Source organism: Plectropomus leopardus, chromosome 2 (genome assembly GCF_026936395.1).
Source record: "Plectropomus leopardus strain MGB_pleo_1.0 chromosome 2, ASM2693639v1, whole genome shotgun sequence".
NCBI classification, from domain to species: Eukaryota; Metazoa; Chordata; class Actinopteri; order Perciformes; family Serranidae; genus Plectropomus; species Plectropomus leopardus.
This window is the reverse complement of record NC_142177.1, coordinates 12,981,077-13,003,593: the sequence shown is the minus strand read 5'-3', so window position 1 is coordinate 13,003,593 and position 22,517 is coordinate 12,981,077. Positions and strand designations below refer to the sequence as shown.

Below are 22,517 nucleotides of genomic sequence, written 5' to 3'. Positions count from 1 at the left end.
CAGAAGATCTGCTGCTAGCTCACCCTTCAACACCGAGCTAACTAACATTACAACTCAGCAGAGAAGGACGCCATTATTGTTTACATCTCATGCCGTCATGAGACTCTTGTCCATAAGATCCGAAAACGGTTCTACGCAGATGATCTTGACTAATAAACAGCACTACAGACAAGATAGAAAATATTTTTGATTATGACATAAACTGTCCCCTTTAAGCAAATGCCAAAGCAAATAAGTCAATATTGCTTGTGTGTACACAGGCTGTTTTTCAGGAGACACTACCCAATCAACAGTGTGACTTTCAGCAGTCTCAACCCCCAAGACCAGAGGTGGGTCCCTGAGACTTATCAAACACACATTGATGGAATGGTTTTGATAAAGACTTTATGTGCTTATTATACATGTTACTGCTTGTAATCTTTAATAAAGGCAGTAACATCTGTGTGCTTTCTGCTGCTGCACAAATACTTCCTGTATTTACTTATATTTTATAAATATAAGTGTTCAGTTTGTCTGCTTTTATACTGTGAGAGGTGAACGTAGATTGGTAGTCACTGCCTAGTATTTGTAAAACAGTCTCCATGTCTTTGTTATTCATGTTTTCCTACGTTTTGTCTCTGTGTCTCTATCTGTATGCCCGTGCTTCAGGTGGACTAATTCTGATAGCACTTCAAGCAAGTAAGTGCTTGCTTCACTGTGTGTTTATTTTTCTTGGCAAGTGATATCACTGACTGGCACAGTGTGTTACTTTGCATGGCAGTTAGTCACAATCAGATTTTTGAGACAAAATCTGGTTTCTTTCAATATCAAATCATAATAGCGCTCCAGTCTTTTGACCTCTCACGTCTCGGTTTTGCTGCAGGATGTTTGGTTTTGTGGCGAGGCGGACAGGCAGCGCTACAGAGAACGTGTGTCACCTGTTTGCAGAGATGGACCCTGAGCAGCCGGCTGTGGCCATTGTCAACTTTATCAACAAAGTCATGCTGGGACCACAGCTACGCAGATGAGAGAGCAGGAGAATTTGGACACCTCTGGACTAATGGGGATTTGGGGGAGATGTTAATTTGATTGTTCATTAAGAGTGTGTGTGTGTGTGTGTGTGTGTGTGTGTGTGTGTGTGTGTGTGTGTGTGTGTGTGTGTGTGTGTGTGTGTGTGTGTGTGTGACTGACTACATTTGTCCTTGCATTTGTACAGGTGGCATCACTGTGCGCAGCTGTATGACTGTTTTAACAGAATCCAGTTCTGACAGATCACTGCTCTGTAGGGCGAAGTATAGTTTATATGACATTTTAAAGAGCAAATGGTGAAAGAGGATTTGTTTGATAAGCCAAAGACTGATCTAACTTTGTTTGCCAAATGAGATTGACATGAGAGTTTGGGTTGTTGTTTTTTCGGGGGGGGTGGGGGGGTTTAAATATTTTTTTATTCTATTTGTAAACCTGTTCACATAACGGACAACAGACTTCACAAGCTGTGTAAGTGACAGTCCATAATGTTTTTCTACATCAACATCTAAAGAAAAAGTCTTCAACAAGAAGTAAAATATGAGAGCCGTGCTTTAAGGTGTAAACTGGCATATCTGCAGTTTACTTTGCAGAGTAAAGGAAGCAATTAAAGATAAGACATTATATATTTCAATTATCCGAAGACAATCTGTCTTTGGCTATGTTTTGACTCAGTGGTTAAAAACTTATTTATAATAATTAACATTTTGTCATCCATGCAACTATACTATTAAAAGTGTATTTTTGTTGAAATGACAAAAACAGATTTAAAGGCATATTATACTAAACTTGCTTACTTAATTTAAAATGTGTGGCCACTAACTACAAAGGGGCGGTCAGACCTAAAACAGAGTTTACACATGTAATTTAAAACCTGAATACTCACATCATTTCTACAGCTACAAATAATTTTAAAAATCCTTTCTTTGTGAAGTTGAAAATGTTATAGAATCAAATAATGTTCTCATATGAGAAAACCCACAAGGTCTGCAGTGTTAGTAATGTCATTATAAAAAGAGCCAGTACCAGAAAAATCTCTCCATATCACACATTAGTCTCGGTCCTTGGTCCCTATATAACTAACTAATATCCACGGCAACACATAAAAGGTGACTTTTGTTTCACTTTAAGCCAAAGACTTTGTTACTGTGTAAAGATATTTTGAAAATTTGATTATTCTATCAGTACTTTTTTGTTGTTGGAATTTGTGTGTTTTCTATAAACTGATACAGTATTTAGAAGATGACTACAGCACAATTATTATTTTTCATAATGGATTTTTATGTAAAAGAAGTAATATATTTTAGAAGAAAGGTGTATGTCATATTTGACAGAAAATGTAATAAAACCTAATCAAGTCAATGCAAGTGTATGCTTCTTCATTGCAAGACTTCGTGTAAAATATATTTTGAGATATTGTACTTATTTGCAGCATCATAAATTGGATGCTGTTTTTTGTTACTGTCATAGAGCAAGTATTGAGTATATTTGTAGTGTTGTATCATTCTTCTATTTTGAACGTCTGAACTTATTTTTCACCTTGAAACAGCAGGATTTTTGACGCGAGCGTTCCTTTTTTTAGTGACAGATCAAAAGGATGAGGTCCCACCGAGATTTGAACTCGGATCGCTGGATTCAAAGTCCAGAGTGCTAACCATTACACCATGGGACCAACTGCACCGAGGATGGCCATAGAACAGTACTTGTAGATAAAATACGAGATCGTTACGGTCAATGTCTATCTATTATATTTCTTTGCATGTCTTTGTTGTTGTTAATGTAAAATATGCCTTTGTAAACGGACGAAATATTTGCCAACCACCCCGTGTTTCGGTATTGCTAGTTAGCTAACGAAGGCTAAGTTAACCTAGCTAACTCTGGCAAGCTAGCAAAACTCGCTGTGTTTGCTCAGTAACAGCAAGCAACGGAGGGTAAAATCAGAGGTAGCTTGTTCATAACATACGCGGCCACCTTCAGGTGCAGACAGTCGAGCACACGCGTTTTTCTAAGCGAGCCTGTTGCTATTCATTACTGAAGGTTTGATGGTCACTTCAGTTACTTTCAATCATGTCTGCTAGCTAGCTACTCCTTATCCGATCTCGGCTGCTCAAAATAAAAGCTCTGTCTTCAAAATAAAACATTACATTACGTAACTGCTCAACTATATGTAACTATTTTTTAACTGACTGCATAAACAGTAGAAAAGAAAAATTGATTACCTATGAAAAAAGGAAGGTCTCAGGAAATGAAGAGTAAAGTAGCCTACATCTGATTAGGGACTGTTCTTTACTCATCAGCGAGGATGGTGCCAAGGGTGTGACCTTATTTTTTTAATTTTTTTTTGTTTGTTTGTTTAATCTTGCCCCTCCCACAAGGGGCAGCAAAAAAATAATTTTCCTTGAGCCTTAATTTTTTTTATAGGATCTGGATTCTGCCTTTGGCAAAATTGTACATAAAATATGTTGAATAAAGTGATTATGATTATTATAGAAATATCATTGTTCTAAGCTTAGATTTGGTTATGTGCTATGACAAAAGCATTCATTGTGCATGATGTGTTGATGCCTGTTGGAAATATGAAAATCCAATGATCATTTCTTTTTTTCACAGTTTCTGGCTATAATAAATGCTGCAACCTTAATTTTGGCGTGTTTTTCTTAAGAAAACATGCATTTAAAATTAGTTGGCAGGTTTAGGTATTCAGAGGTTATTTGAAACAAATACAAAACACAACCATATAAAGCAGTATGTAACCCCTAAACCACATTTAAACTCAAAAGTCCCTCCCCAGTGCTTAAAAATATCTGTAATGTCCCTCATATGCACCCATCTTAAATTACAAACAGTCCCTAAAAGATTGTTTGTGCTGGCATGAATGGGTTTAGTGTATTTTTGCATTACACACAACAGAGACACAGCAACTATTTATAGGTTCTCCAAGCACCTAATAACTAACCAGTTTTTCAAGTCCCTCTATTTTGCAGGTTCTCGATCCAATTCCACACTCAGCACTTGATCCACTTGACTGGATTGGGGGTTAAAATGAGTTAGAGCTAGTCACTTATGTAATATTTGATATTATCATAACATCTTTATGGGTATTTATTTTGTCCAGTGTTGCTGAGGAACGATAAAGGCCCCACTTTGGTGTGATTTCTTGGAAGTAGCTCAACCGGTTGCATAGCAGCACACTTCTTTGGCATGCACATGAGGATTCAGGGCTGACCTCCTCTGTGCCTTTAAAAAAAATGCAGCGCTGTAAGATTTAGCACTGAAGTGTTGTTAAAGGCCAGGGACCCATGTGCGATAGTACAGTATAGTAATGGAGGTCATGCTGTCCCTCGTTTTCCCAGAAGAGGGAACTAGAGGGACTCTCTTAGAGTTTGGTCATCCTGTTGTGCAGTCAGATCTCCATATTGAAGCTCCGGCGAACCTCTGGAGGAAAACAGTAGTAGCCTACAGTGGTATGAGGTTTCAGATTTTTTTCTCTGTGAATGAAACATCACAGCCAGCCTCCCTGCATTGCTAAACTTGAGAGTTGGATCATGTATCAGCTGTAACACCTGCTTTCAATAAGTTCTGTTATTTTTGTGTTTTATGAAGAACTGTAGGAGGCCAGGAACAGCCTCCACCCCCTCTCAGCTATCTTCTGAGGAATTATTGAAAAGAAAAATAACCTTTGGTCCCATAAGTAAATATCTGAAGAAGAAAAGAGGAATTCCAACAATGCCCAATATTTACTTCAATACAAAACGTTGATAAAAGGAAGGAGATTTATCTGTTTGTTTGAGAAAAAACACATAAACTCACACACTAAACCATGCATTACACATTTGAACAACTTCTCTCTCTCTGTGTGTGTGTGTGTGTGTGTGTGTGTGTGTGTGTGTTTGTGTGTGTGTGTGTCTTTTATCACTGTTTGATTCACAAACCCACTTCCTTAAAATATATTTGTATGGGTTTATTATTAATGCTGAGAAAAGAAAAGCATATTATGACACTTTGTTATGTCACTTATTATTTTATTGATTAAATATTATTATCCTTAAATCAATGGTTGAGGCTTAATCCTTGCATTAATTAAATTTAATAAAGTTATACAGTTTTAAGGTACTAAGATCCTTTTTTTAAAAAAAAATTTTCATCATTTTACTCCATGGCATTTCAGATGGTATAAACCATTACTTTTAACCCTGTGAAACCTGAACAACAAACCTGATTCCTTTTAAGAATATACAAAGAAAGTAATGACCAACTTTCGGAGAAATGACCCCCAAAATGGAAGAAGTTTACCAAAAAAATCCTAGAAAACCCCACAAATAAACATGGACCTGAAAGAAAGTGCTGAAATAATACATCTCTAGCATAATTTTAAAGATATATTCAGAATAAATATAAATGTAGATTGATTTTTTTTCTCAAGTTTTTGATAAGTTTCTAATCATTTCTTCTCTCTCTGTCTGTCTCTTTTCATCAGGTTATTGTACTTGACACTGTTTTCTAATTTCTTGCAATTTGCTGCACATTTCTTGCCAAGGTGCTTGTCGCCCTTTCTCCATGTGTTTGACAGAAATCTGACAAATCTGCTCAGGTTTCAAAGGTTTTAAATTGTTGTTATAGGTGTCTCGGTGCAGCACAAGAAAACTGATCCTGATCCAGCTTTCAAGGGGTTAACTCTTGCAATATAAATTATATGAATCCAACTTCACATTACATATACCTGGCTACAGCATTACAATAAAATAAAATAAAAAATGAATTTAATCACACTGCACCTTCCACTAAAAAACAATAAAGGACATGGGATGTCAGTATAAATCTGTATTAAAAACTACTAAACAGTACATACAAAAAAGAGAGGGAATTATATGACAGTGGAGTAGAGGCAGGGAAGCCAGGATGTGAGCAAGTAATATTTGGTTATAAATTTAACGGTCTGATGGCATCGAGGAAGACGCTGTCCTGAACCTGTTGGCTCTGGAAACAATCCTCTGGTAATGTTTTCCAGAGAGTAAAAGACTGCATAGTTTGCGGCAAAAGGATGAGTGTGGTCTCAGATGATTCTGTGGGCCTCCTTAAAGCGTCTCCTGTGGTAAATGTCCTGGAGGGTTGCTCGTTTATTGCCTGTGAGAAACTATGCTGTTTACATCACCTGCTATACAGCTTTACAGTCCGGGGCGGTGCAGTGTGGACACCATACAGTGATGCAGCTGCTGCAGATACTTATAGCACATGTAGAGGGTATTGAGGATCTACAGAGCTGAGCTGAATTTACACATCAACATCACGCAGTATTGCTGATCTAAAGGAAGTTGAAACTGCTGACTGTTTTCACTTAGGGCGTATTGATGAGAGCCAGTCTACAATTATCTCCTTCACCTTGTTGCCCTGGCCCTATATTGAAGCGTCTCACCTCTGCCTTGTATACAGACTTGTCACTGTTAGATACTATAAATATATGCACACGCAACATGTTTGTTTTACATTTTCTACACCCACTCCTTTCAGCTATCTATCTTAAACCTCTGTTTACAAGCGGCTGGCTAGAAATCAGATTTGCCCATACCCTTATTAGATTTCTGAAAGACTGAAATATTTTAAGTGTATTTAGATGTTATTAGTTAGTCTTTACACATTATGTCTAAAATACAATTTTACAAACATCCAAGTGTTAGTAGATGATATTTCAGAAATCCAGTTGATTTTTTTTTCTTTCATGAAAGCACAGTCAACGGCTGTAGTGTCATTCTCAACCTGATGAAAGTGCTGCCGTGCTGTGCCTCACAGTTATGTGTGATCAGCGAGTAATGGCGTGAGCTTAGCATGCAGTCCTGGGTGTCCGCAGTGCTGAGAATGAGTGGAGGAAGTGCCAATCTTCCCCACCAGTGCTTTCAGAAAGTCCAAGACTCAGATGCACATGATGATTCTCAGACATGGTCCCTGAAGATGACAAGAATTAAATTTCAGGCTGTATTCAACTGTATTATGTGCTTTTACTGTCCACATGTGACAGAGCAGCCTGGGGTGCTCTGTGATATAACTGCAGACTGTATAAGTTGCCTGGAGGGAAGTGAGTCTTTGTGGTTTTTGAGCAGCAGCCCCCGGCATCCCATGATGACAGACGTAAGTGCAACAGGGTGTTAGTCCCTCAAGCAGGATATCCTTGGTTCCAGAGGGACAACATGTTGTATGCACTGAAACACTACAAACTGGAGCAAAGGGCAACGACTGAGTGGTTCCACTATCTGCGAGCTGATCAGCACATGCTCTTAGAATCATGCTCTCAGGTGCTTTCAGGAAGTTGTTACACCTGAGGGCTCTGCTCGCATTAGCTCCAGACACAGAGAGTGCTCTTAGACATGGCCTATTGTGTAGTCCTTACTGTAATCATCAAAACATGTTAAGGATGTGTTAAGCTTGTTTGGGAGGATACATGTGACGCACGGCTTGGCTGCCCTTTGTGGCTCTGTTTGTCCTCAATAAGTGACAGGCGATTGACAAAGTTGTGAAAGATTTCAGACACATGATGTTGTATCACGTTTTCATGTATTTCCTGGAGATGCAATTGCTTGCTTTTATTTTTTTTTAATCTTGTCTGATGAGCGTGTACATGCTGAAACTGCATATGAATATGTGTTGTCATGCTGTCATATACTATTGGAGCACCAGCAAGTTTGGGATTCTGTGTTTCTAATTGCAATACCTTATAATGTTTTTACCTATGTGTTTACCGTATATATGATTTCTTTTTTTGTACATTGTTTGTCAGTTTTTCTTTGCCAGATGCCCTGCTCAATTTTGCCTTAAGTTTGATTTTTTTGGGCGTGAACATTTTTTCTTATTTTGGGGGATGATGCCCTGTATAGGTGGCTGCCTATGTTGCCTATAGGAAGATCTGCCGCAGAAACTCTTATTACAACTCACACTATTTTGCTTTTGTGCAACATAATAGTTTTGTTCCCTGACAAACAATCGGTTTTACTGACATGACTTGTTTCAGGCTGTTACCCTGCTACTGTAAAGACCTTACTGTTTAGTTTGACAATACATGAATAGTAGGCTATTTTTGCACAATACTCACACCTGCTGTCCTGTGCAATTTCTCTCTGCACAGTCCCCCACTTCAGAAAATAATTGCCTTTATCTTTGATGTTTTAAGTCATCTTTTTGCGGAGGCAATAACATGCACCATGATGGACTAATGTTCCACTTTACAATAACTACATCTCCTCCTAATCTGCAGCTACATTACTGCTTGGATGTGCAAACTGTGCAGATGCATGCGTTCTTCTGATGTTTACATGTCCTGTACTGTCCCTTTGCACCACAGAATAGCTTAAAGTCAACTCTGTGTGTTCTTAAGGCATGTGCCAGTATGCCCTCTTTTACTATGCGAGTTATTTATGTCTCTAGTCTGCAGCAGTGCCACGAATACTAATTTCCATAGTTTTAGTGGGTCAAGTGTTTCTGATTTATGATTTCCACCCTCCTGGTTTCCAAACAGCATGCCAGCTTACTGTGAAGGGCCAGAGCATGTGAGGACACAAAATGGTTGGGCCAGGACATGTCTGACATGGGTGTTGTGGAGCAAAATAAATCCCCGTTAGCAGAACGGCTTGATCCAGAGCTGGTGCCAGACTTGGAGTCCACCCAAGCCGCAGGACAAGGATCAACTCTCCATGAGCATGAAACTAACACCCACACACTTTACTACCAGTCACTGTACATGAATCAACAGTCAACAAGCTTATGACACATGTCCAAGGTGCCGGAGGGCTCAGGATAATGCTAATTCCAGGGTTAAGACAGAACACTAAAACAGAGTAGCTGACATTGAACTTTGCACACGCATGCATGGGTTTTATGGAATGGACGTAATTGTTGAGTGGTCTGTATACTTTGGCCACACAGCAAGTAGCCTACAAAATGTGTAATGTAGAGTGGAATATTTAGGCAATGGGGGGGGGGGGCATTTTGGCATTTTGGAGGCAAGACCTGCTGGCAGGGGATTTAGAGAGCAGAAAGGAAGTGTAAGTACAACACACTAGCTCTAGCACAGTGCTGACTGTTAAATCCATGCAAGTGATAAATGGAGGGCTTGTGAGAGTGCAAAATACCTGAGTTGATGAACACAACAGAGGTGATTTAGTAACTTGTTATGTAAGTTGTTAGAGGGGTAGGTTAAATATAGTTTTAGCCTGCATCTTTTTGGTTATTTCTAAAACCTGTTTTTGACAACCCTTCAAAAGCACTTGGTTGCATAGATTTGTATTATATTTTTAGAACTTAATAAATAAAATAATGATATTGCCTAATAATAAACATAATATTAAAATAGCACAAACATGATAGACAGAAGATGGGGTAAATATGGTACCATAACAAAACAGTTACTAAAGCTATTATTTTAAACAAAAATCATTTGGATAGGTCTTGAAAATATGTATGCCTGAAAGGTTGCTTCTGTTCTAAGAAACTCTCAATAATTTGCAACACCAAGATCTGTATATTTTCTTTACAGTCTGCACCTCATGTACCTCGTGTTTTCAGGCTGCAGCCGCAGAAAAGAACGATTAGTTGGAAGAGGATATATGGTACCGGATGAGGCCCTGCTCTCTCTTTTCCCCTCTCCCTTTCGTATCTGTCGCCTTTACTGTGTTTACATTATAGACACACCCCTGACCTTCACCCAGACCCCCTCCACTGGCCCCTTAACACACACACACACACACACACACACACACCATTTACACTAAATACCAGAGCTATGAGCACACAACCGTGAATGAACAAATGTCACCGAAATAAATAAGTGGGTGCAAAAAAAACAGTAGTGTTTATTATTATTATTATTATTTTGCTATAAGAGCGCAGAATATCAGCAATGTTTGCCCAGTGTGATTCTGTGAACTGAGTTATTCTCTATTTTTAGGCATACTGGGCCACCTCCCATACATTGCAAATGTATGGCAAGATCGCCATGTAGCGACTTTGCTTTCCAGCCTACCAATGTACTGCAGAGTAGACACACCCCTCCAACACACACGCCTCACTGCACACATTTGCAAAGTGTCAAAGAAATCATGGAGCAAAATGCATAAAACGGGGTATTTAGAACCAGGCAACGCTGGTGTTGTTATTTCATCTGCGTTATATCGATGGTTATGGTGTTATTGCTTATTTAAATTTCAATTACAGGGCTCAAAGCATCTAGCAGCAACACAAAGACACTCTGCTGCAAGAGAAAAACACGTCCTCAACGGGACGATATCCGCCCATTGAGACACCACGTCGTATCTAATGTTAGCGCGGTAATCCCCCACACCGGGCGTCCATTGATTCAGAGATCAGAGGCAAAACGATGTTGCTTTAAACCTCACGCGGTCAAAGTTGTTTACCTCTCCGTTACCTCTGACGTCACGACACACCCCTGTTTGAGGGGGCGGCCTTTCTCCATACGGGCACCAGAGCTGACCGATGAGAGCCGAGCTCAGCCGAAATGTCACCAATCACAGCACGGGAGAGACGCTGAGCCCACCTGTGATTGGTCAGCGGAGGGGCTGGGGGGGAAATCCCTCTTTTTTCCTGTAGAGGTCCTGAAGAGGGGGCGGTGCATAACAAAAAGTAATGGCCATCTATTTGGGTCCTGAAGAAGGAGGGGTATTTCTCGTCGGACTACCGTAGGTGTGATTGAGTTTTCTAAATGTAAGTGCGTACGTTTGTCCGTCAGTTATCTCCAGTTGCGTCTCGAGCGTTTTTCCGTCGGTTGTTCATCGGTCGCGAGCGCAGAGCGGTTAATAAGCTGGCTGAACTTGGTGCCGCGTTTTAGGGTTAAAGCAGCCAGCTAGCCACGCTAACGTTAGCTACTACCAGCGCTGCTGCTGCTGCTGCTGCTGCTGCTGTGTGTGTGAGCCAACGTCTGGAAGGGCGTACGAGTTTGACGTTTTCTCCCCCAAGTCTCCTCACATTTCTTTGAGTTTTAGTTACTACAACGCGGTCCTGTCGCCTCCAAGCTAAACCCACCCAGTCAACATGGAGGGGACACACTTTGCAAGAGCATGAGCACGACGGCAAACGGCGACTAAAGAGGATTAAAAGCAACTCGGTCTTGACGGGGGAAAAGTTGAGCTGAGGTATGAAACTCGCATGCACAGGAGGAATGCTAAAGTCGAGACTTGAGTTATTGTAATCTCTGTTGCTCAATACCACAAGAAACAGGTTTAGCTCAGTTTAAGTGTGTTGTTTTTATCAATGTGTTAGCCTACGCTCTGCTATGTGTTGATTACAAATGAGTGTGTATGTTGCTGTTGAAAGTAATTCAGTGTTACATAAACAGAGCAACTGCAGGTCAGGTACGAGGGTAACGTTGGAGGCCCACTCAGTGACTTGCGACATGCCATTTTGCTTTTGTATTTAACAGGATTAACAACTTGGGATAAACTGAAGAAAGGTTTCAAGTCTTACCTATTGTACAAGGGCATGCTAATACCTCAGGTGAGACACTTTCATTTTGCTTTCAAGTCTGGTAATCGCGTGTGTTTCAGTCTTTTGAAAAGATATACTCTAAAATGGTCTCTTTACACGTCCACATGTCCACATTTGTGTTGCTTTGAAGTTTCACATTTTTGCACAGATTTCCTGGGGATGTTGCAGTCTCGTGATTTCATAGCCATGATACTTTGATATAGTCACTCTCATCATACACAAGAAATATATATCAGTAAAAGTAACACACCAACTGCAGTCAACAAAAGTGTAATATCAGTATATTGACTAATGAATTGGAAATCTTAGTACTTTGTAAGACTTGAGTGAATTTCATGTGATCTGTCCATTTTTAGGGGTGCAGCAGTATACCGGTTTCAAGGTACACTGTGGTATGAAAATTGACGGTTATCGTATTAGTCTATGGTATTGGAAATAAATATGCAGCTGAGTGGAGAATTTCACGTTTCATATCAGTTATTTTTAGAAGGAGAACTTCTTACACACACACACATATATATATATATATATATATATATATATATATATATATATATATTTTAAATGGCTTCAATTTTTAATTATAGCAATGAAACATTTGTTCATCTACATGAGGCCCATCTGTTTTTATTCCCTCAAGGGTCATTGTAACTGATAGTAATAATTCTGTAATACAGTGATACTGGGATTTTTGTTTTTTTTGTAAGACATTATCATACTGTCAATGTCTCATACCTTTGTGACCTAATTCAGTGACCCTCCTGGTCTGCCTCGAAGGGCAGTGTAATGAAATCTGCACAACTAAAAAGTCAATACAGTCTTTAGAGTGGAAATTCCTTCCTTTAATTATTAATATTAATTACTAGCTAGTTAGTGTGCTTTTAAAAACACCATAAAATCATCTTATGCATTTTTTGGGGTGATAAACACATGATTAAGTGATAAGCTGCAGTTATTTGAACTAATCAGTGAAGACTTCAGCCCTGTTGTCATGTAACATATCACCTACAGCAATTATTTGAGCGTGGCAGGAGTTCTCAGACTCTTAAACACACACACACACACACACACACACACACAAACAGTTGCTTGGTAGAAAATTTATATATCTACACACATTCATATTTTTGCACCATAACCACTCACTTCATAGTAATGCACAACTGAGCTACTGGCTGATAAGGACATCATTAATTACCACGAGCCTCTTGTCTTTCTTGCATCTGAAATTTAAACAGCCTCCAGCTCTTCTCTCGCTGCTGCTCATCACTTCAAAGTATATCTGAAGGGGGCCAAGCGCAGCTAACAGTAAGGGGTACACATATATATTCCTACCTATTTTCCCAGTGAGCTTACTTACTACTATTATTCTCACACCTATCCGTTTCTGTTTTTGAAACAGTTTGACGCTTGAAAAGTGGCAGGTAGGATGTTGTTGTTATGTCAGCTGCTTCATCGCCTGCTTTTAGAAAAATTAATTTGGCGTCTCTTCTCAACAACTGGGCACACTTGGGATCAACGGTCACACGTGTTCTGAATTTATATGATGTGGGAATTTACAAGATAGACTGTATTATTTAGGTAAGAACAGGAGACTCAACACAAAAGAGGACCTTAAGCTTTTGAACTACTTTTCTGACCATTTGTCAAGTGATGAGAAGCTTTGGTTTGTGTCTTTATTGACTTTAACCGTGGCAGGTTGTTCATGGAGCTGCGTGCTGTGGTGATGGTACAGTCCATTAGGTCTCCTGTACAGTGAAAGACCCTGCCCCCACCCCCCTTCCGTGACTACAGTAATTGGTCGCTTCCTCTCACATGTAACCCTATAGAAAGAAAGAGGCTCCTGTACTTAACTGTAAAGACCCACTTGTATGTATGTACCTCTGTACATACGTGCTGTTTGCCACATATGTTCAGTTGCCTTTGAGACTAATGAAGTGCTAAGTTTTCCCTAATGTCTTTAGGTCCTCAATTACCTCCTGTGGTTAATGGTTTCTAAGCCAAACTCATCACACAGGTATTTTTTTTTTTTGTATATAGAGCAGAAAAACATCTGTATACCACTGTTTGATACCTACATCAGTGAATCCAGATATCTTTTTTAACTGATGTCAGTGAACAACTCGATTATGTTTTTTTTTCTTACTTTTAAAAAAAAAATTTTTTACCTTTTACATGTTTACTTTTTTATTAGAAATACTAATGGCAGTTGATTTTTATACAGTTTTTCAAGCAAAGTATTTCCTGAAAGAGAGACAGCATTTTATGGAGGTTATATAACTTTGACTTGTTGGCTAAGTGCATTTGCACCCACCTTACCCACATCTCTGCTGTCTGTCCAGTCTTGTCCAGTTGACTGTCTGCGTGCACGGCTCTGCGTGCTTGAGAATATGCATTCTCTGTGAAATTCGGCATAGACATAAACAGGACTTTTCGATGTGTGTTTGAGTGGGCCTCTCCCTGCCTCGTCTCTTTCCCCTCTCCAGAGTCCAGCAAAGGGGCCCAGCATAAGGGGGCAGGCTGCCGTCACTGCCTCTCTCTCCCCTTGCAGGCCAGCACTGGGGCCTGGGCAGGGGGGGAGTGGTGCATAGACCATAGGGTTGGACAAGGGACATGTGACCCCCCACCCCTTCCACCCCAGTTTAGCCCATCCTGTGTGGGGCACAGGTCACCTTGTCATGTGCTATTACTGCTGCTGTAACATGCTGCCTGTGATCGTAGGAAAGGAGCATGATAGAGCTGAGGAGGCTGCAGGAGGGAAAACGAGAGGGCGAGAGAGAGGGAAGCGAAGGGACAGGACTTGACTAGTCTGCTCCGCCAGTTGTTTAGCTGCATTACAGACTTGGTTTGTCTACTTTGTTGTTGTTAGGTCCACATTGTCTCTTTGTCCATTGTTCTCTTCTATTTTCTGTCTGTGTGTGGTTTTCATTTTCTTAGACAATTTTTTTACACTGTGGCTTTTAATTGAACTTCCCCTGTCACAAATTCCAGATCATATTTTCTTTTAATGGTACATCTTTTCTTCACCTCCACCTTCCTCCATTAAATTTCCATTTTCACTCTCTTTTCTGCCACTATTATAGGCTTAGATGTACTTCTATGTGTGAAACACAAGCCCCTGTATTTCCATTGTTGCCCAGCTCTTTCCGCAGCCCAGGTCATTCCAGATCTGATTTGTTTTATGTCTCTTCTGTACTCGTAGTGACCCAGCCCGAGGTATGCAGTAAAACACATCGCCTTATACTTTCTCCCCTCTCACTCCAGCCCTCTCAACAACTTCTCTCTGTCTTCTCTCTCTCTCTCTCTCTCTCTCTCTCTCTCTCCCTCTCTCCTTTAAATCTTTCTCCGACTCTTGCTCTCTTTTTTTTCCTTTAAGAGAAACTTTTGGCAGCGTGGAACAATTTCAGAACCATTTGTGGGATTGCGTCATGTGATGTAGAGGGAGGATGCTCATTGGACTGTCAGACAGGGCCTCCTTCTCCCACTCAGGCGTTCCACAGCAATCCCTCTCTTTCCTCCAGTGCTGTTATAGGTCTGGATGTGATTCCGACTCTGACTCTTATGTGTTGGGATGTGGTCTGTAAGCTCATTGCTGACATTCTTGGGACGTGATGCCAGAGGTTTTTTATTTCCCGCTTTCCCCTTTTTCTCTTCTGCACGTCTGTGTGCAGTTAAAATGATCCCTCCTTGAAACGCTGTCTGGATCCTCCTCTTTACCCACTTTGTTATGTCTTGCCCCATCCTCAATCACATTTCATTTCAACGCCCTAGCACTAATGGCACCACTTAATTAGTTTTGTTAGATGGTGGGCGTTGGTGGAGGGTGGGTTTTATAATCACTTAATATTGACTTTGATGAAAGTTAATCTAACATCTGGGCTGCCGTCCAAATCTTTTTTTTTACGCCTGAGGTTTTGCTTAGGTCTTTTTTGTAAGAGGCAGTGCACCTGACAAATAAAACCAATGGCCACTTTCTCGTTTGGTAGTCACATACTTGGACAATGGTGCAGTCTGAAATGAAATGGCGAGTAAAACAGAAAGAAATAAGCTACCTTATGAGTGGCATTGGAATCCTGCCAGGTTCCACCTTGGCACTTATCCCTATATGAATATCTTATGGCGGCTCAAACTGCAGCAGTAATACACAGATTCATGAATAACCATATTTTAAGGACTACACTCATTGTGCAACATCATCGGCATGAAGTGTTACTATCTCTCATATTAGCACTTAACTCTCTGTCTCTCAGGTTCACGCCATCTGCAGTGAAGACTTCAATTTGGACTGATTGTCATCTAATGTCAACTAATTAGAGGGTGCAAGGTAGATGTATCCATGTGGGACGCTGGGATGCAGATGGTGCAAACAATTTACACAAATAATTGTGACACAGGTTGTGTGGTTTTATGCAAACCAAACGTTTGAGGGATGCTCCTTTGACTCCACCATAGTTAAAAATTGGCCAGGTGTTCAGTAATAAATATTTAATCACTGGACTTTTATGTAGTACGGGTTAGGCTCGGCTTATTTAAGATATTCTGTTATATGACAAGTGGTTTTTCCAGACATGTTGATTTTAATTTAGTCCAGACCACCAAGAGCACTAGACCATTAATCCTTAGAATTGATGACTTATCAAATGTTCTGCATTAAGGCCTCTGCAGACAGTGCCATGTCTTTAAATCCAACCTGGGTACAGTTCTAACGTCACTCCCAGGATTATGAGACACATGCGTGTCACTTCAGCCATGATGTGAATAAATCAAAGGGGGAAAAGATGAGTCACTGCTCCACTGCATGCTAAGTAGCACTTGTTCTCCCTCCGCTAGTTTGTTGGGTAAAAAGAAAAGGAAACTCCCTGTCCTCTCCTCCAGAAGCACCACCAAAATTAGGGTAATGTCTTCATTTTGCAGCTTTCACCACCCAGTTAAAATGACAAGCTGGAGTCAGTTTGCGGTACTGCGCATAATTACAGCAGGCCTCATCTCTTGCTCATCGACCACTGCCGCGCTGTCACTCAGGCTACCAAGCCCCAGGCTTCCAGTGCACATAGCTTTTCCTTCATTTTATTCCTTAAGTTATCTGATAGAGTCCACAAGTCAGTTACGTCTTGTGAATGGATTATCCAAATAATGAGCAAAAGGTGCTTATTTTACACTATATGATCAATTCTCATCACTTTTGTCTGTAAAGAATTGTCATATTCTTAATACTTTTACTAGAGCTAAAATGATTAGTCAGTTAATCGAGTAGTTAATAGACAAAAAATAAACAGTTTTGAGTATTCAATTAGCAAAGTTCATTATTCCAATATTGTCCTTATTCTAGCTTCTCATTGCGTGGATATGCTGCGTTTCCCAGATTTTTTTTATCATTGTGTTTCAATATCTTTGGTGTTCGACTGTTGGTCAGACAAAACAAGATATTACGTTTTCAGGAAATAGTAGTTTCTCCTATTTTCAGCCATTTTTAGGTTCAACCTAGAAGTCACCAGGTTTATCCAACGTCCCTTATAAATTTAAAAAACGGAATAATGATCCTGAGTGCTATTGTTATGGAGTACTGTAGGAATAACGTTTTTGTCAGCCAACCATGAAGTTAGCATCACCCTGTTTCCCTCGACAAAAAGCCAATGAGATTTTTCCATTGGATTTTGGATTATTATAGAAAATCAACTCTGTAGCAAAATCAAAGTTTATGGTACTTACAGTAAGATAATCTCCACAAATGAACACCACTTTAATGGTTCGCTAGATAAGGTAAGATAATTTATTTTTTTAAGTGCCATGCAGGCTGGGCACCAAAAGGTGCCCAGCCTGCATGGGCCTACAAGACACAAACATAACAAAAACAAGAATATTACCATTAGAGCAACAGAAAAAGTCTAAAACACCCCCATCAAGTTGGAAAGTGTGAGTTAGAAAAGTTTGAAAGAGAGCGACAGTGAATACAATGATGCTGTAAAGGTGAAGTAGTGAGTAGATGGTTTTCTGTGTTTGCTGTGATGATAATGTTAGCGATAACTACTGTTGTCTCATGTAGTCACTTTAGCTATTGTCTTTTTGAAGATGCATAAAAGCTTCAAATTTTCACAAGTGGGGTATTTAGTGACTGTGCAACAAAATGTGAAAATCTCATCGCTTGTTTTAACCACAGACCTTATTTCAGGCATCAGAATCCCACTGATGTTGATTCAAGGGAACTGGAAGTAGAAACATGTTACCTTATCTCTCTATTACTTATTGGGTTAGCAGAGGGTGTGTGTTGGTTATCTAATACCTCATTCTCACCGCAATTAGCTGCATGCAGTTTTTTTAAAACACGGGTAAACCCACTAAATGTCTGTATTCCCACTTCCACTGAATTTACCACTGGAGAGGGAGTCAGAGAACAGGTGAACAGTAGACAGCAACAGGAACAGGGGTCAAAACGTTTCAGTGGTTTATTCTCATGATTTATCTCTTACTTATGAAGTACCCCTTTCAAACTCGGTGCAGATGTATTTGAGTCTTTGCATCTCGCCAGTTATAGAGCTGAAATTACCACTTTCACCCGGGTGTTGCGTTCCCATCAATGCCAATCTGAGCCAGAGGCGATAAAAACCCGTGTCTACTGCAGAGTCATTTGACTGGGGTGCCGATTGTACGCATTCTCATTGCATTAAAAAGCCAGATGTTAGTGGCTTTTTAAGGCTAAAAGAGACTCACATTTACGTTCAATATAGTTATACCAGTCTCTATCATACATACAATTAAGTTGGCCAGCCAACAAATTTTTCATTGTCACAAGTGTGCACCCACGCACAAACAATATCAAAATGTGCTCCTTGATTTTAAAAAATGGGAGTAAAGCAACACAAGATAAATCATACTAAAAATGTGATTCATGAATAGCAAAAAGCTTTTTACTCCTCAAGATGAGAAGCTGTCAGAGATGAGACATTTATTTATATTTAGCTAGTAATTGAAGTGGCTTATGACAGTGTATTTTTAGACAACTTTTTTAGATAATAAAATCAGGCTGTTTGTGTGTTGATTGCTTCTCTGTGGGCCGCTGCCGATTGCCTGCTCCTCGTGCTATTTCACAGCCAGCAGGGTATGCCTTGTGACACAGAAAGCGGTAGTGACAAAGAGGTCACCCCTCCCCTACTTGCTGTATCCATGTATATATCTGTTTTTACGCCCATCTCTCCAGCGTCCCCTCCACCCCACCCTTCTCTGGCCTGCTTCTTCGGCACCCCTCTCACCTCCCACAGCACTGTCACTGCTCTCTCCTATGAGCCGGCACTTCCGCTCTCTGACTGGATGCGGTCATGCAGAGGGCAATAGATGAGAGTTCATCTGAATTCTATGTGTAGTGAGGTGTAATGGACACATGAGCAGAGTAAAAACATGCCTACCACATGACACACTCAATAACATGGACAGAAGATTTCAGAGTAAATCATGTTGCTGTGAAACTGTTGCTTTAAATTTGAGAGACATTCAGTGTAAACAAAATTCAATGCTAGCATGATTAACCAACATTTTATTTTACTTACTTATAAGTATGCGGTGGTCTAACTAAGCGCAAAGCTATGAAGTGACTCATGTACTCCATTTCCACCACTGAATGTTATCACACATTAAAAAAAACACCCCCGTGAGCGTAAAAGATTCAAAGTATTTTACATAAACCAATGTAGCAGCCTAACACTGTGGTAGAAGTGGTTCATGTTCAAGAGATTTGTCTCCCTCAGCTGATATAAGCCCATTCCTACTCAAACTAGTCATGTGGCTGAGATGAGCTACCTTAATTACCCTCAGTGGCTCTCCACTTCACATGGAATACTTGCAACTTTCACATCACATCATTCACAGGCTGTAATTGTTCATGTTTTATTTTCCGAGGCCATTACTTTGACTCCGATATATGTCACAGTCAATAACAACAGAAACCTGCAATGACTCATATAAAAACACACCCAAAGGATATACAAAAGGTGAAATTTAAACTATAAAATCAAAAGTGCATTTTATATCTTAGTGTTAAAACAATTCCTATAAAATGAGTGTAGAGATATAGTTAAAAAGGGTAAAAAATATATCAAAACAGGAATAATTGCCATATTTGCACTGTAAACAATCATTTCAAAGAGTGATATTTTTTTAATCCTCCATATTGGAGATTGCAGAAATGCAAAAGCTAATTAAGGCGAATTTTTTCGCACATATGTTTAATCAGATAAAATGATAAAGCAATTAGAGTTTATATCCACAAGGGCAAAGGTGAACTTCATTGTGAAATCATAATGTTTTGAAACACTTTTCTGGCCATTATTCATCATAACAGAAGGGGAAACATCTGGTCAGATACTGAATAGGTGTCACTAATCTTGGCTGCCCACCTTGAAACTATCCTGATTGTGTAGATTTCTAAGGTTGTGTTTGTACACAGACAGTGAAACAGAAAAATCCATTAAATGTCCATTTTCATATAAGATATCTCCACAACCTTTGACAGAAAACTGACCAGGGGGTGTTTTATACAATGGAAGATGAATGTGCTCAGCCTGTCTAGTTAGGTAGTTATGGAATTGTGGAATTATTATTAAAGTAATATGTAAAACTATAAGGTAAATTTGTGTTCTTCTATTTCACTTTAAAGACAAATGTTCAGATTTAAGGAATGTAGGAGTCAGTGAACAGCTTTAGTTTTAAAAATCACTGGTGCACTTGGAAAGTGTTGCTGATTTAACTTTCATGCAGCAGCAATATTTTGTACAGATAAATTGGAAAAGCATTTGACCATACAATATTACAGTATTAATTATTTATAATTAATTATATAACATAAAGACAAGAAATATTCTGTGTAAAAATCCCCTTTTCCCCCCGAGAGACAGAGAATCCCAAAAGATGTAGTAATCTTTTTTGATGAGTAATCCAACCTGTTTTCTCCAAGAGAATTTTGTCATCAAAATGAGTTGATGAAACTTTAATGATTTTTTTCATTATGAAAATGGAGTTTAATTTGCTTATGCCATATTTCTTGTTTCCTGCAAATAAAATTAAACTGGGCTTTTTGAATGTTAATTTGATATCCCAGGATTGCATTCATGATATACATTATAACATAATAGCTGTTTGTTTAAATATTTTCTTTTCTTAAATGGAAGTAAAACACAGATGGACTTTAAATGAGAAATAATGTACATGTTACAATGTATCTTTTATGACAAGCAAAAATCCAAGGATGGAAGTAGTCTAGAAATATAAGCAATTATAGAAACTGAAGTCACAAGTCCACATTTGATATTTTACTATTGTAAATAAGTGTGAACATTCAAAAACAGATTAAAATATGACAGTGTTGTTTTTAGACATGGCAGTAAAGTCAAAAGTTATTTCTTTGTAAATAACTGTTTCAGCCATGTCATAGATGATTACATGTTAGAACAGAAACATACGTGTAGAAAGGGGATGTGAAAGACTGACTAGCCATCTATCTCCAAACTAGCAAACACAGCTACAACTGCTTGGTGTTTTCTGGATGATTTTCTATTTTTAGTGTATAATAATATTATAATATTCATATAGTTCATATGAACTGATTGAGCCTGGTGGCTCAGTGGATAGAGCAGGTGCCTCATGATAGAGGCTGTGTCCTCGCTGCAGTGGACGCGGGTTCAACTCCAGTCTTAGCCCTTTGCTGCATCTCATCCCCTCTGTCTCTCCCCCTTTTACATATGTGCTGTCCTATCAATTAAAGGCAAAAATGCCCCAAAAAAATCTTTAAAAAATAAAAAAATATTGCATGGTTTCAGGGTCATATGATACCAATATGACTTTGCCTTGTTTCCCCAGTTTAGGTGGGCTTATTTTAAATCATTATATTCATTCTTTTCCAATGTTAAGTCCCAGTTGACACTGTTTTATGTAAAACAGGTAAAAAAATTGAGATTCTGAAGTCATTATACAGGACCTTTGTTAAAATGCATTTCTGTTTTATTTCTGGGTTTGCTAGAATCATTAAATGTGGAATACTTTTTTTTTGTTTGTTTATCATTACCATATTTCAGAGTAGGTATTTCTATATTATTTTAGAGAATAAAATGTGGCAAAAGAAAATCGGATGACCTGGAATAGTCATACATCCATAGAAACATTTCAAACAGTGGTGGATATCACTATTTGAGAACCAATTCCAAATTGTCTGATTCATTACAGCATGTTTTTCTGGCTGTTGTGCATTGCAAAACAATAATGTCATATGTATGTGCCTATGCGCTAGAAAGCTGCAACAAGGAAACAAGTCATGGCAGACAGAAAGAAACGGCCGAATGTGTGGCTTCATTTCACAAAGACAGATGACAACAGTGCTGCTTGTAATGTCTGTAACATCAGAATCTCAAATAAGACCAGAAACAAAACAAATATGGTGAAGCATCTTTCCATGCAACATGGGCTTAAATTCCAGGAATGTCATGTATTTGACACTACGCATATGTGCCACAGCTTTCCAACTGAACATCATGTCCGTTACAGAGGATAAATATCCTATGGTTTAATAACATTAAAGCCATACAGGTAGACTTTGCAGATTTTTTTGTATGACTAAAAGAAAACAAATGCTGTACAAAAGGTCTCTTTTTTTATTCATTTTAGATGAGGACATGCATGTTTTTTTTTTTTTTGTAATTTGTTTCTACCTGTGTTTAGTTTAGAGATAAAACAGTTGGGTTGATGCTGAAAACATATGTAGCCTTTTTTTCCTCACAAAGACTTGACCGATAAGCAGAATTGATAATAGCATTGGTATAAATAAAATTGTATAAATTCCCATACTTTGGGTGTAGTGATAAACTTATTATGCAGCATAGCACGTCTTACTGTCTCTCTGTGTGCTCAGTGTGCTCTGAACTTCATATTTCTGCCAAAAATATGCTGCTGCTGTTTGCAGGGAACAACAAATCTGTTTACCACCTGAGACGTTTTTGGTTCCAATAGGTTGGAGTTTAACAGTTGCTTTAAAAGTTGTTGGACTC

General features: G+C 39.1%; 2 protein-coding genes and 1 non-coding gene across 6 annotated transcripts in view; 2 read left to right on the top strand and 1 right to left on the bottom strand.

Moving 5' to 3' along the window:
• LOC121954012 (tensin-2-like) overlaps positions 1-2,367 on the top strand; it is a 41,394-nt gene extending 39,027 nt beyond the window's left edge. For 3 of the 4 annotated variants that reach the window (XM_042501320.2, XM_088085561.1, XM_088085559.1), the window contains 3 exons: positions 261-329; positions 649-678; positions 863-2,367. In XM_042501320.2, coding sequence (XP_042357254.2) covers positions 261-329; positions 649-678; positions 863-1,007 — 244 coding nt within the window. In that variant the 3' untranslated portion in view covers positions 1,008-2,367. The remainder of the gene's footprint in view (positions 1-260; positions 330-648; positions 679-862) is intronic. The other variant, XM_042501327.2, reaches the window with a different exon arrangement.
• Positions 2,368-2,605: 238 nt separating this feature from the next.
• On the bottom strand, positions 2,606-2,677 carry trnaq-uug (transfer RNA glutamine (anticodon UUG)). The gene has a single exon. It is a non-coding gene; the product is annotated as a tRNA-Gln (tRNA).
• Positions 2,678-10,612: 7,935 nt separating this feature from the next.
• Positions 10,613-22,517, top strand: part of LOC121949622 (vitamin D3 receptor B) — a 35,832-nt gene continuing 23,927 nt past the window's right edge. The window contains exons 1-2 of the mRNA XM_042495361.2: positions 10,613-11,138; positions 11,426-11,499. The gene's annotated coding sequence lies outside the window, so the exon portion shown is untranslated. The remainder of the gene's footprint in view (positions 11,139-11,425; positions 11,500-22,517) is intronic.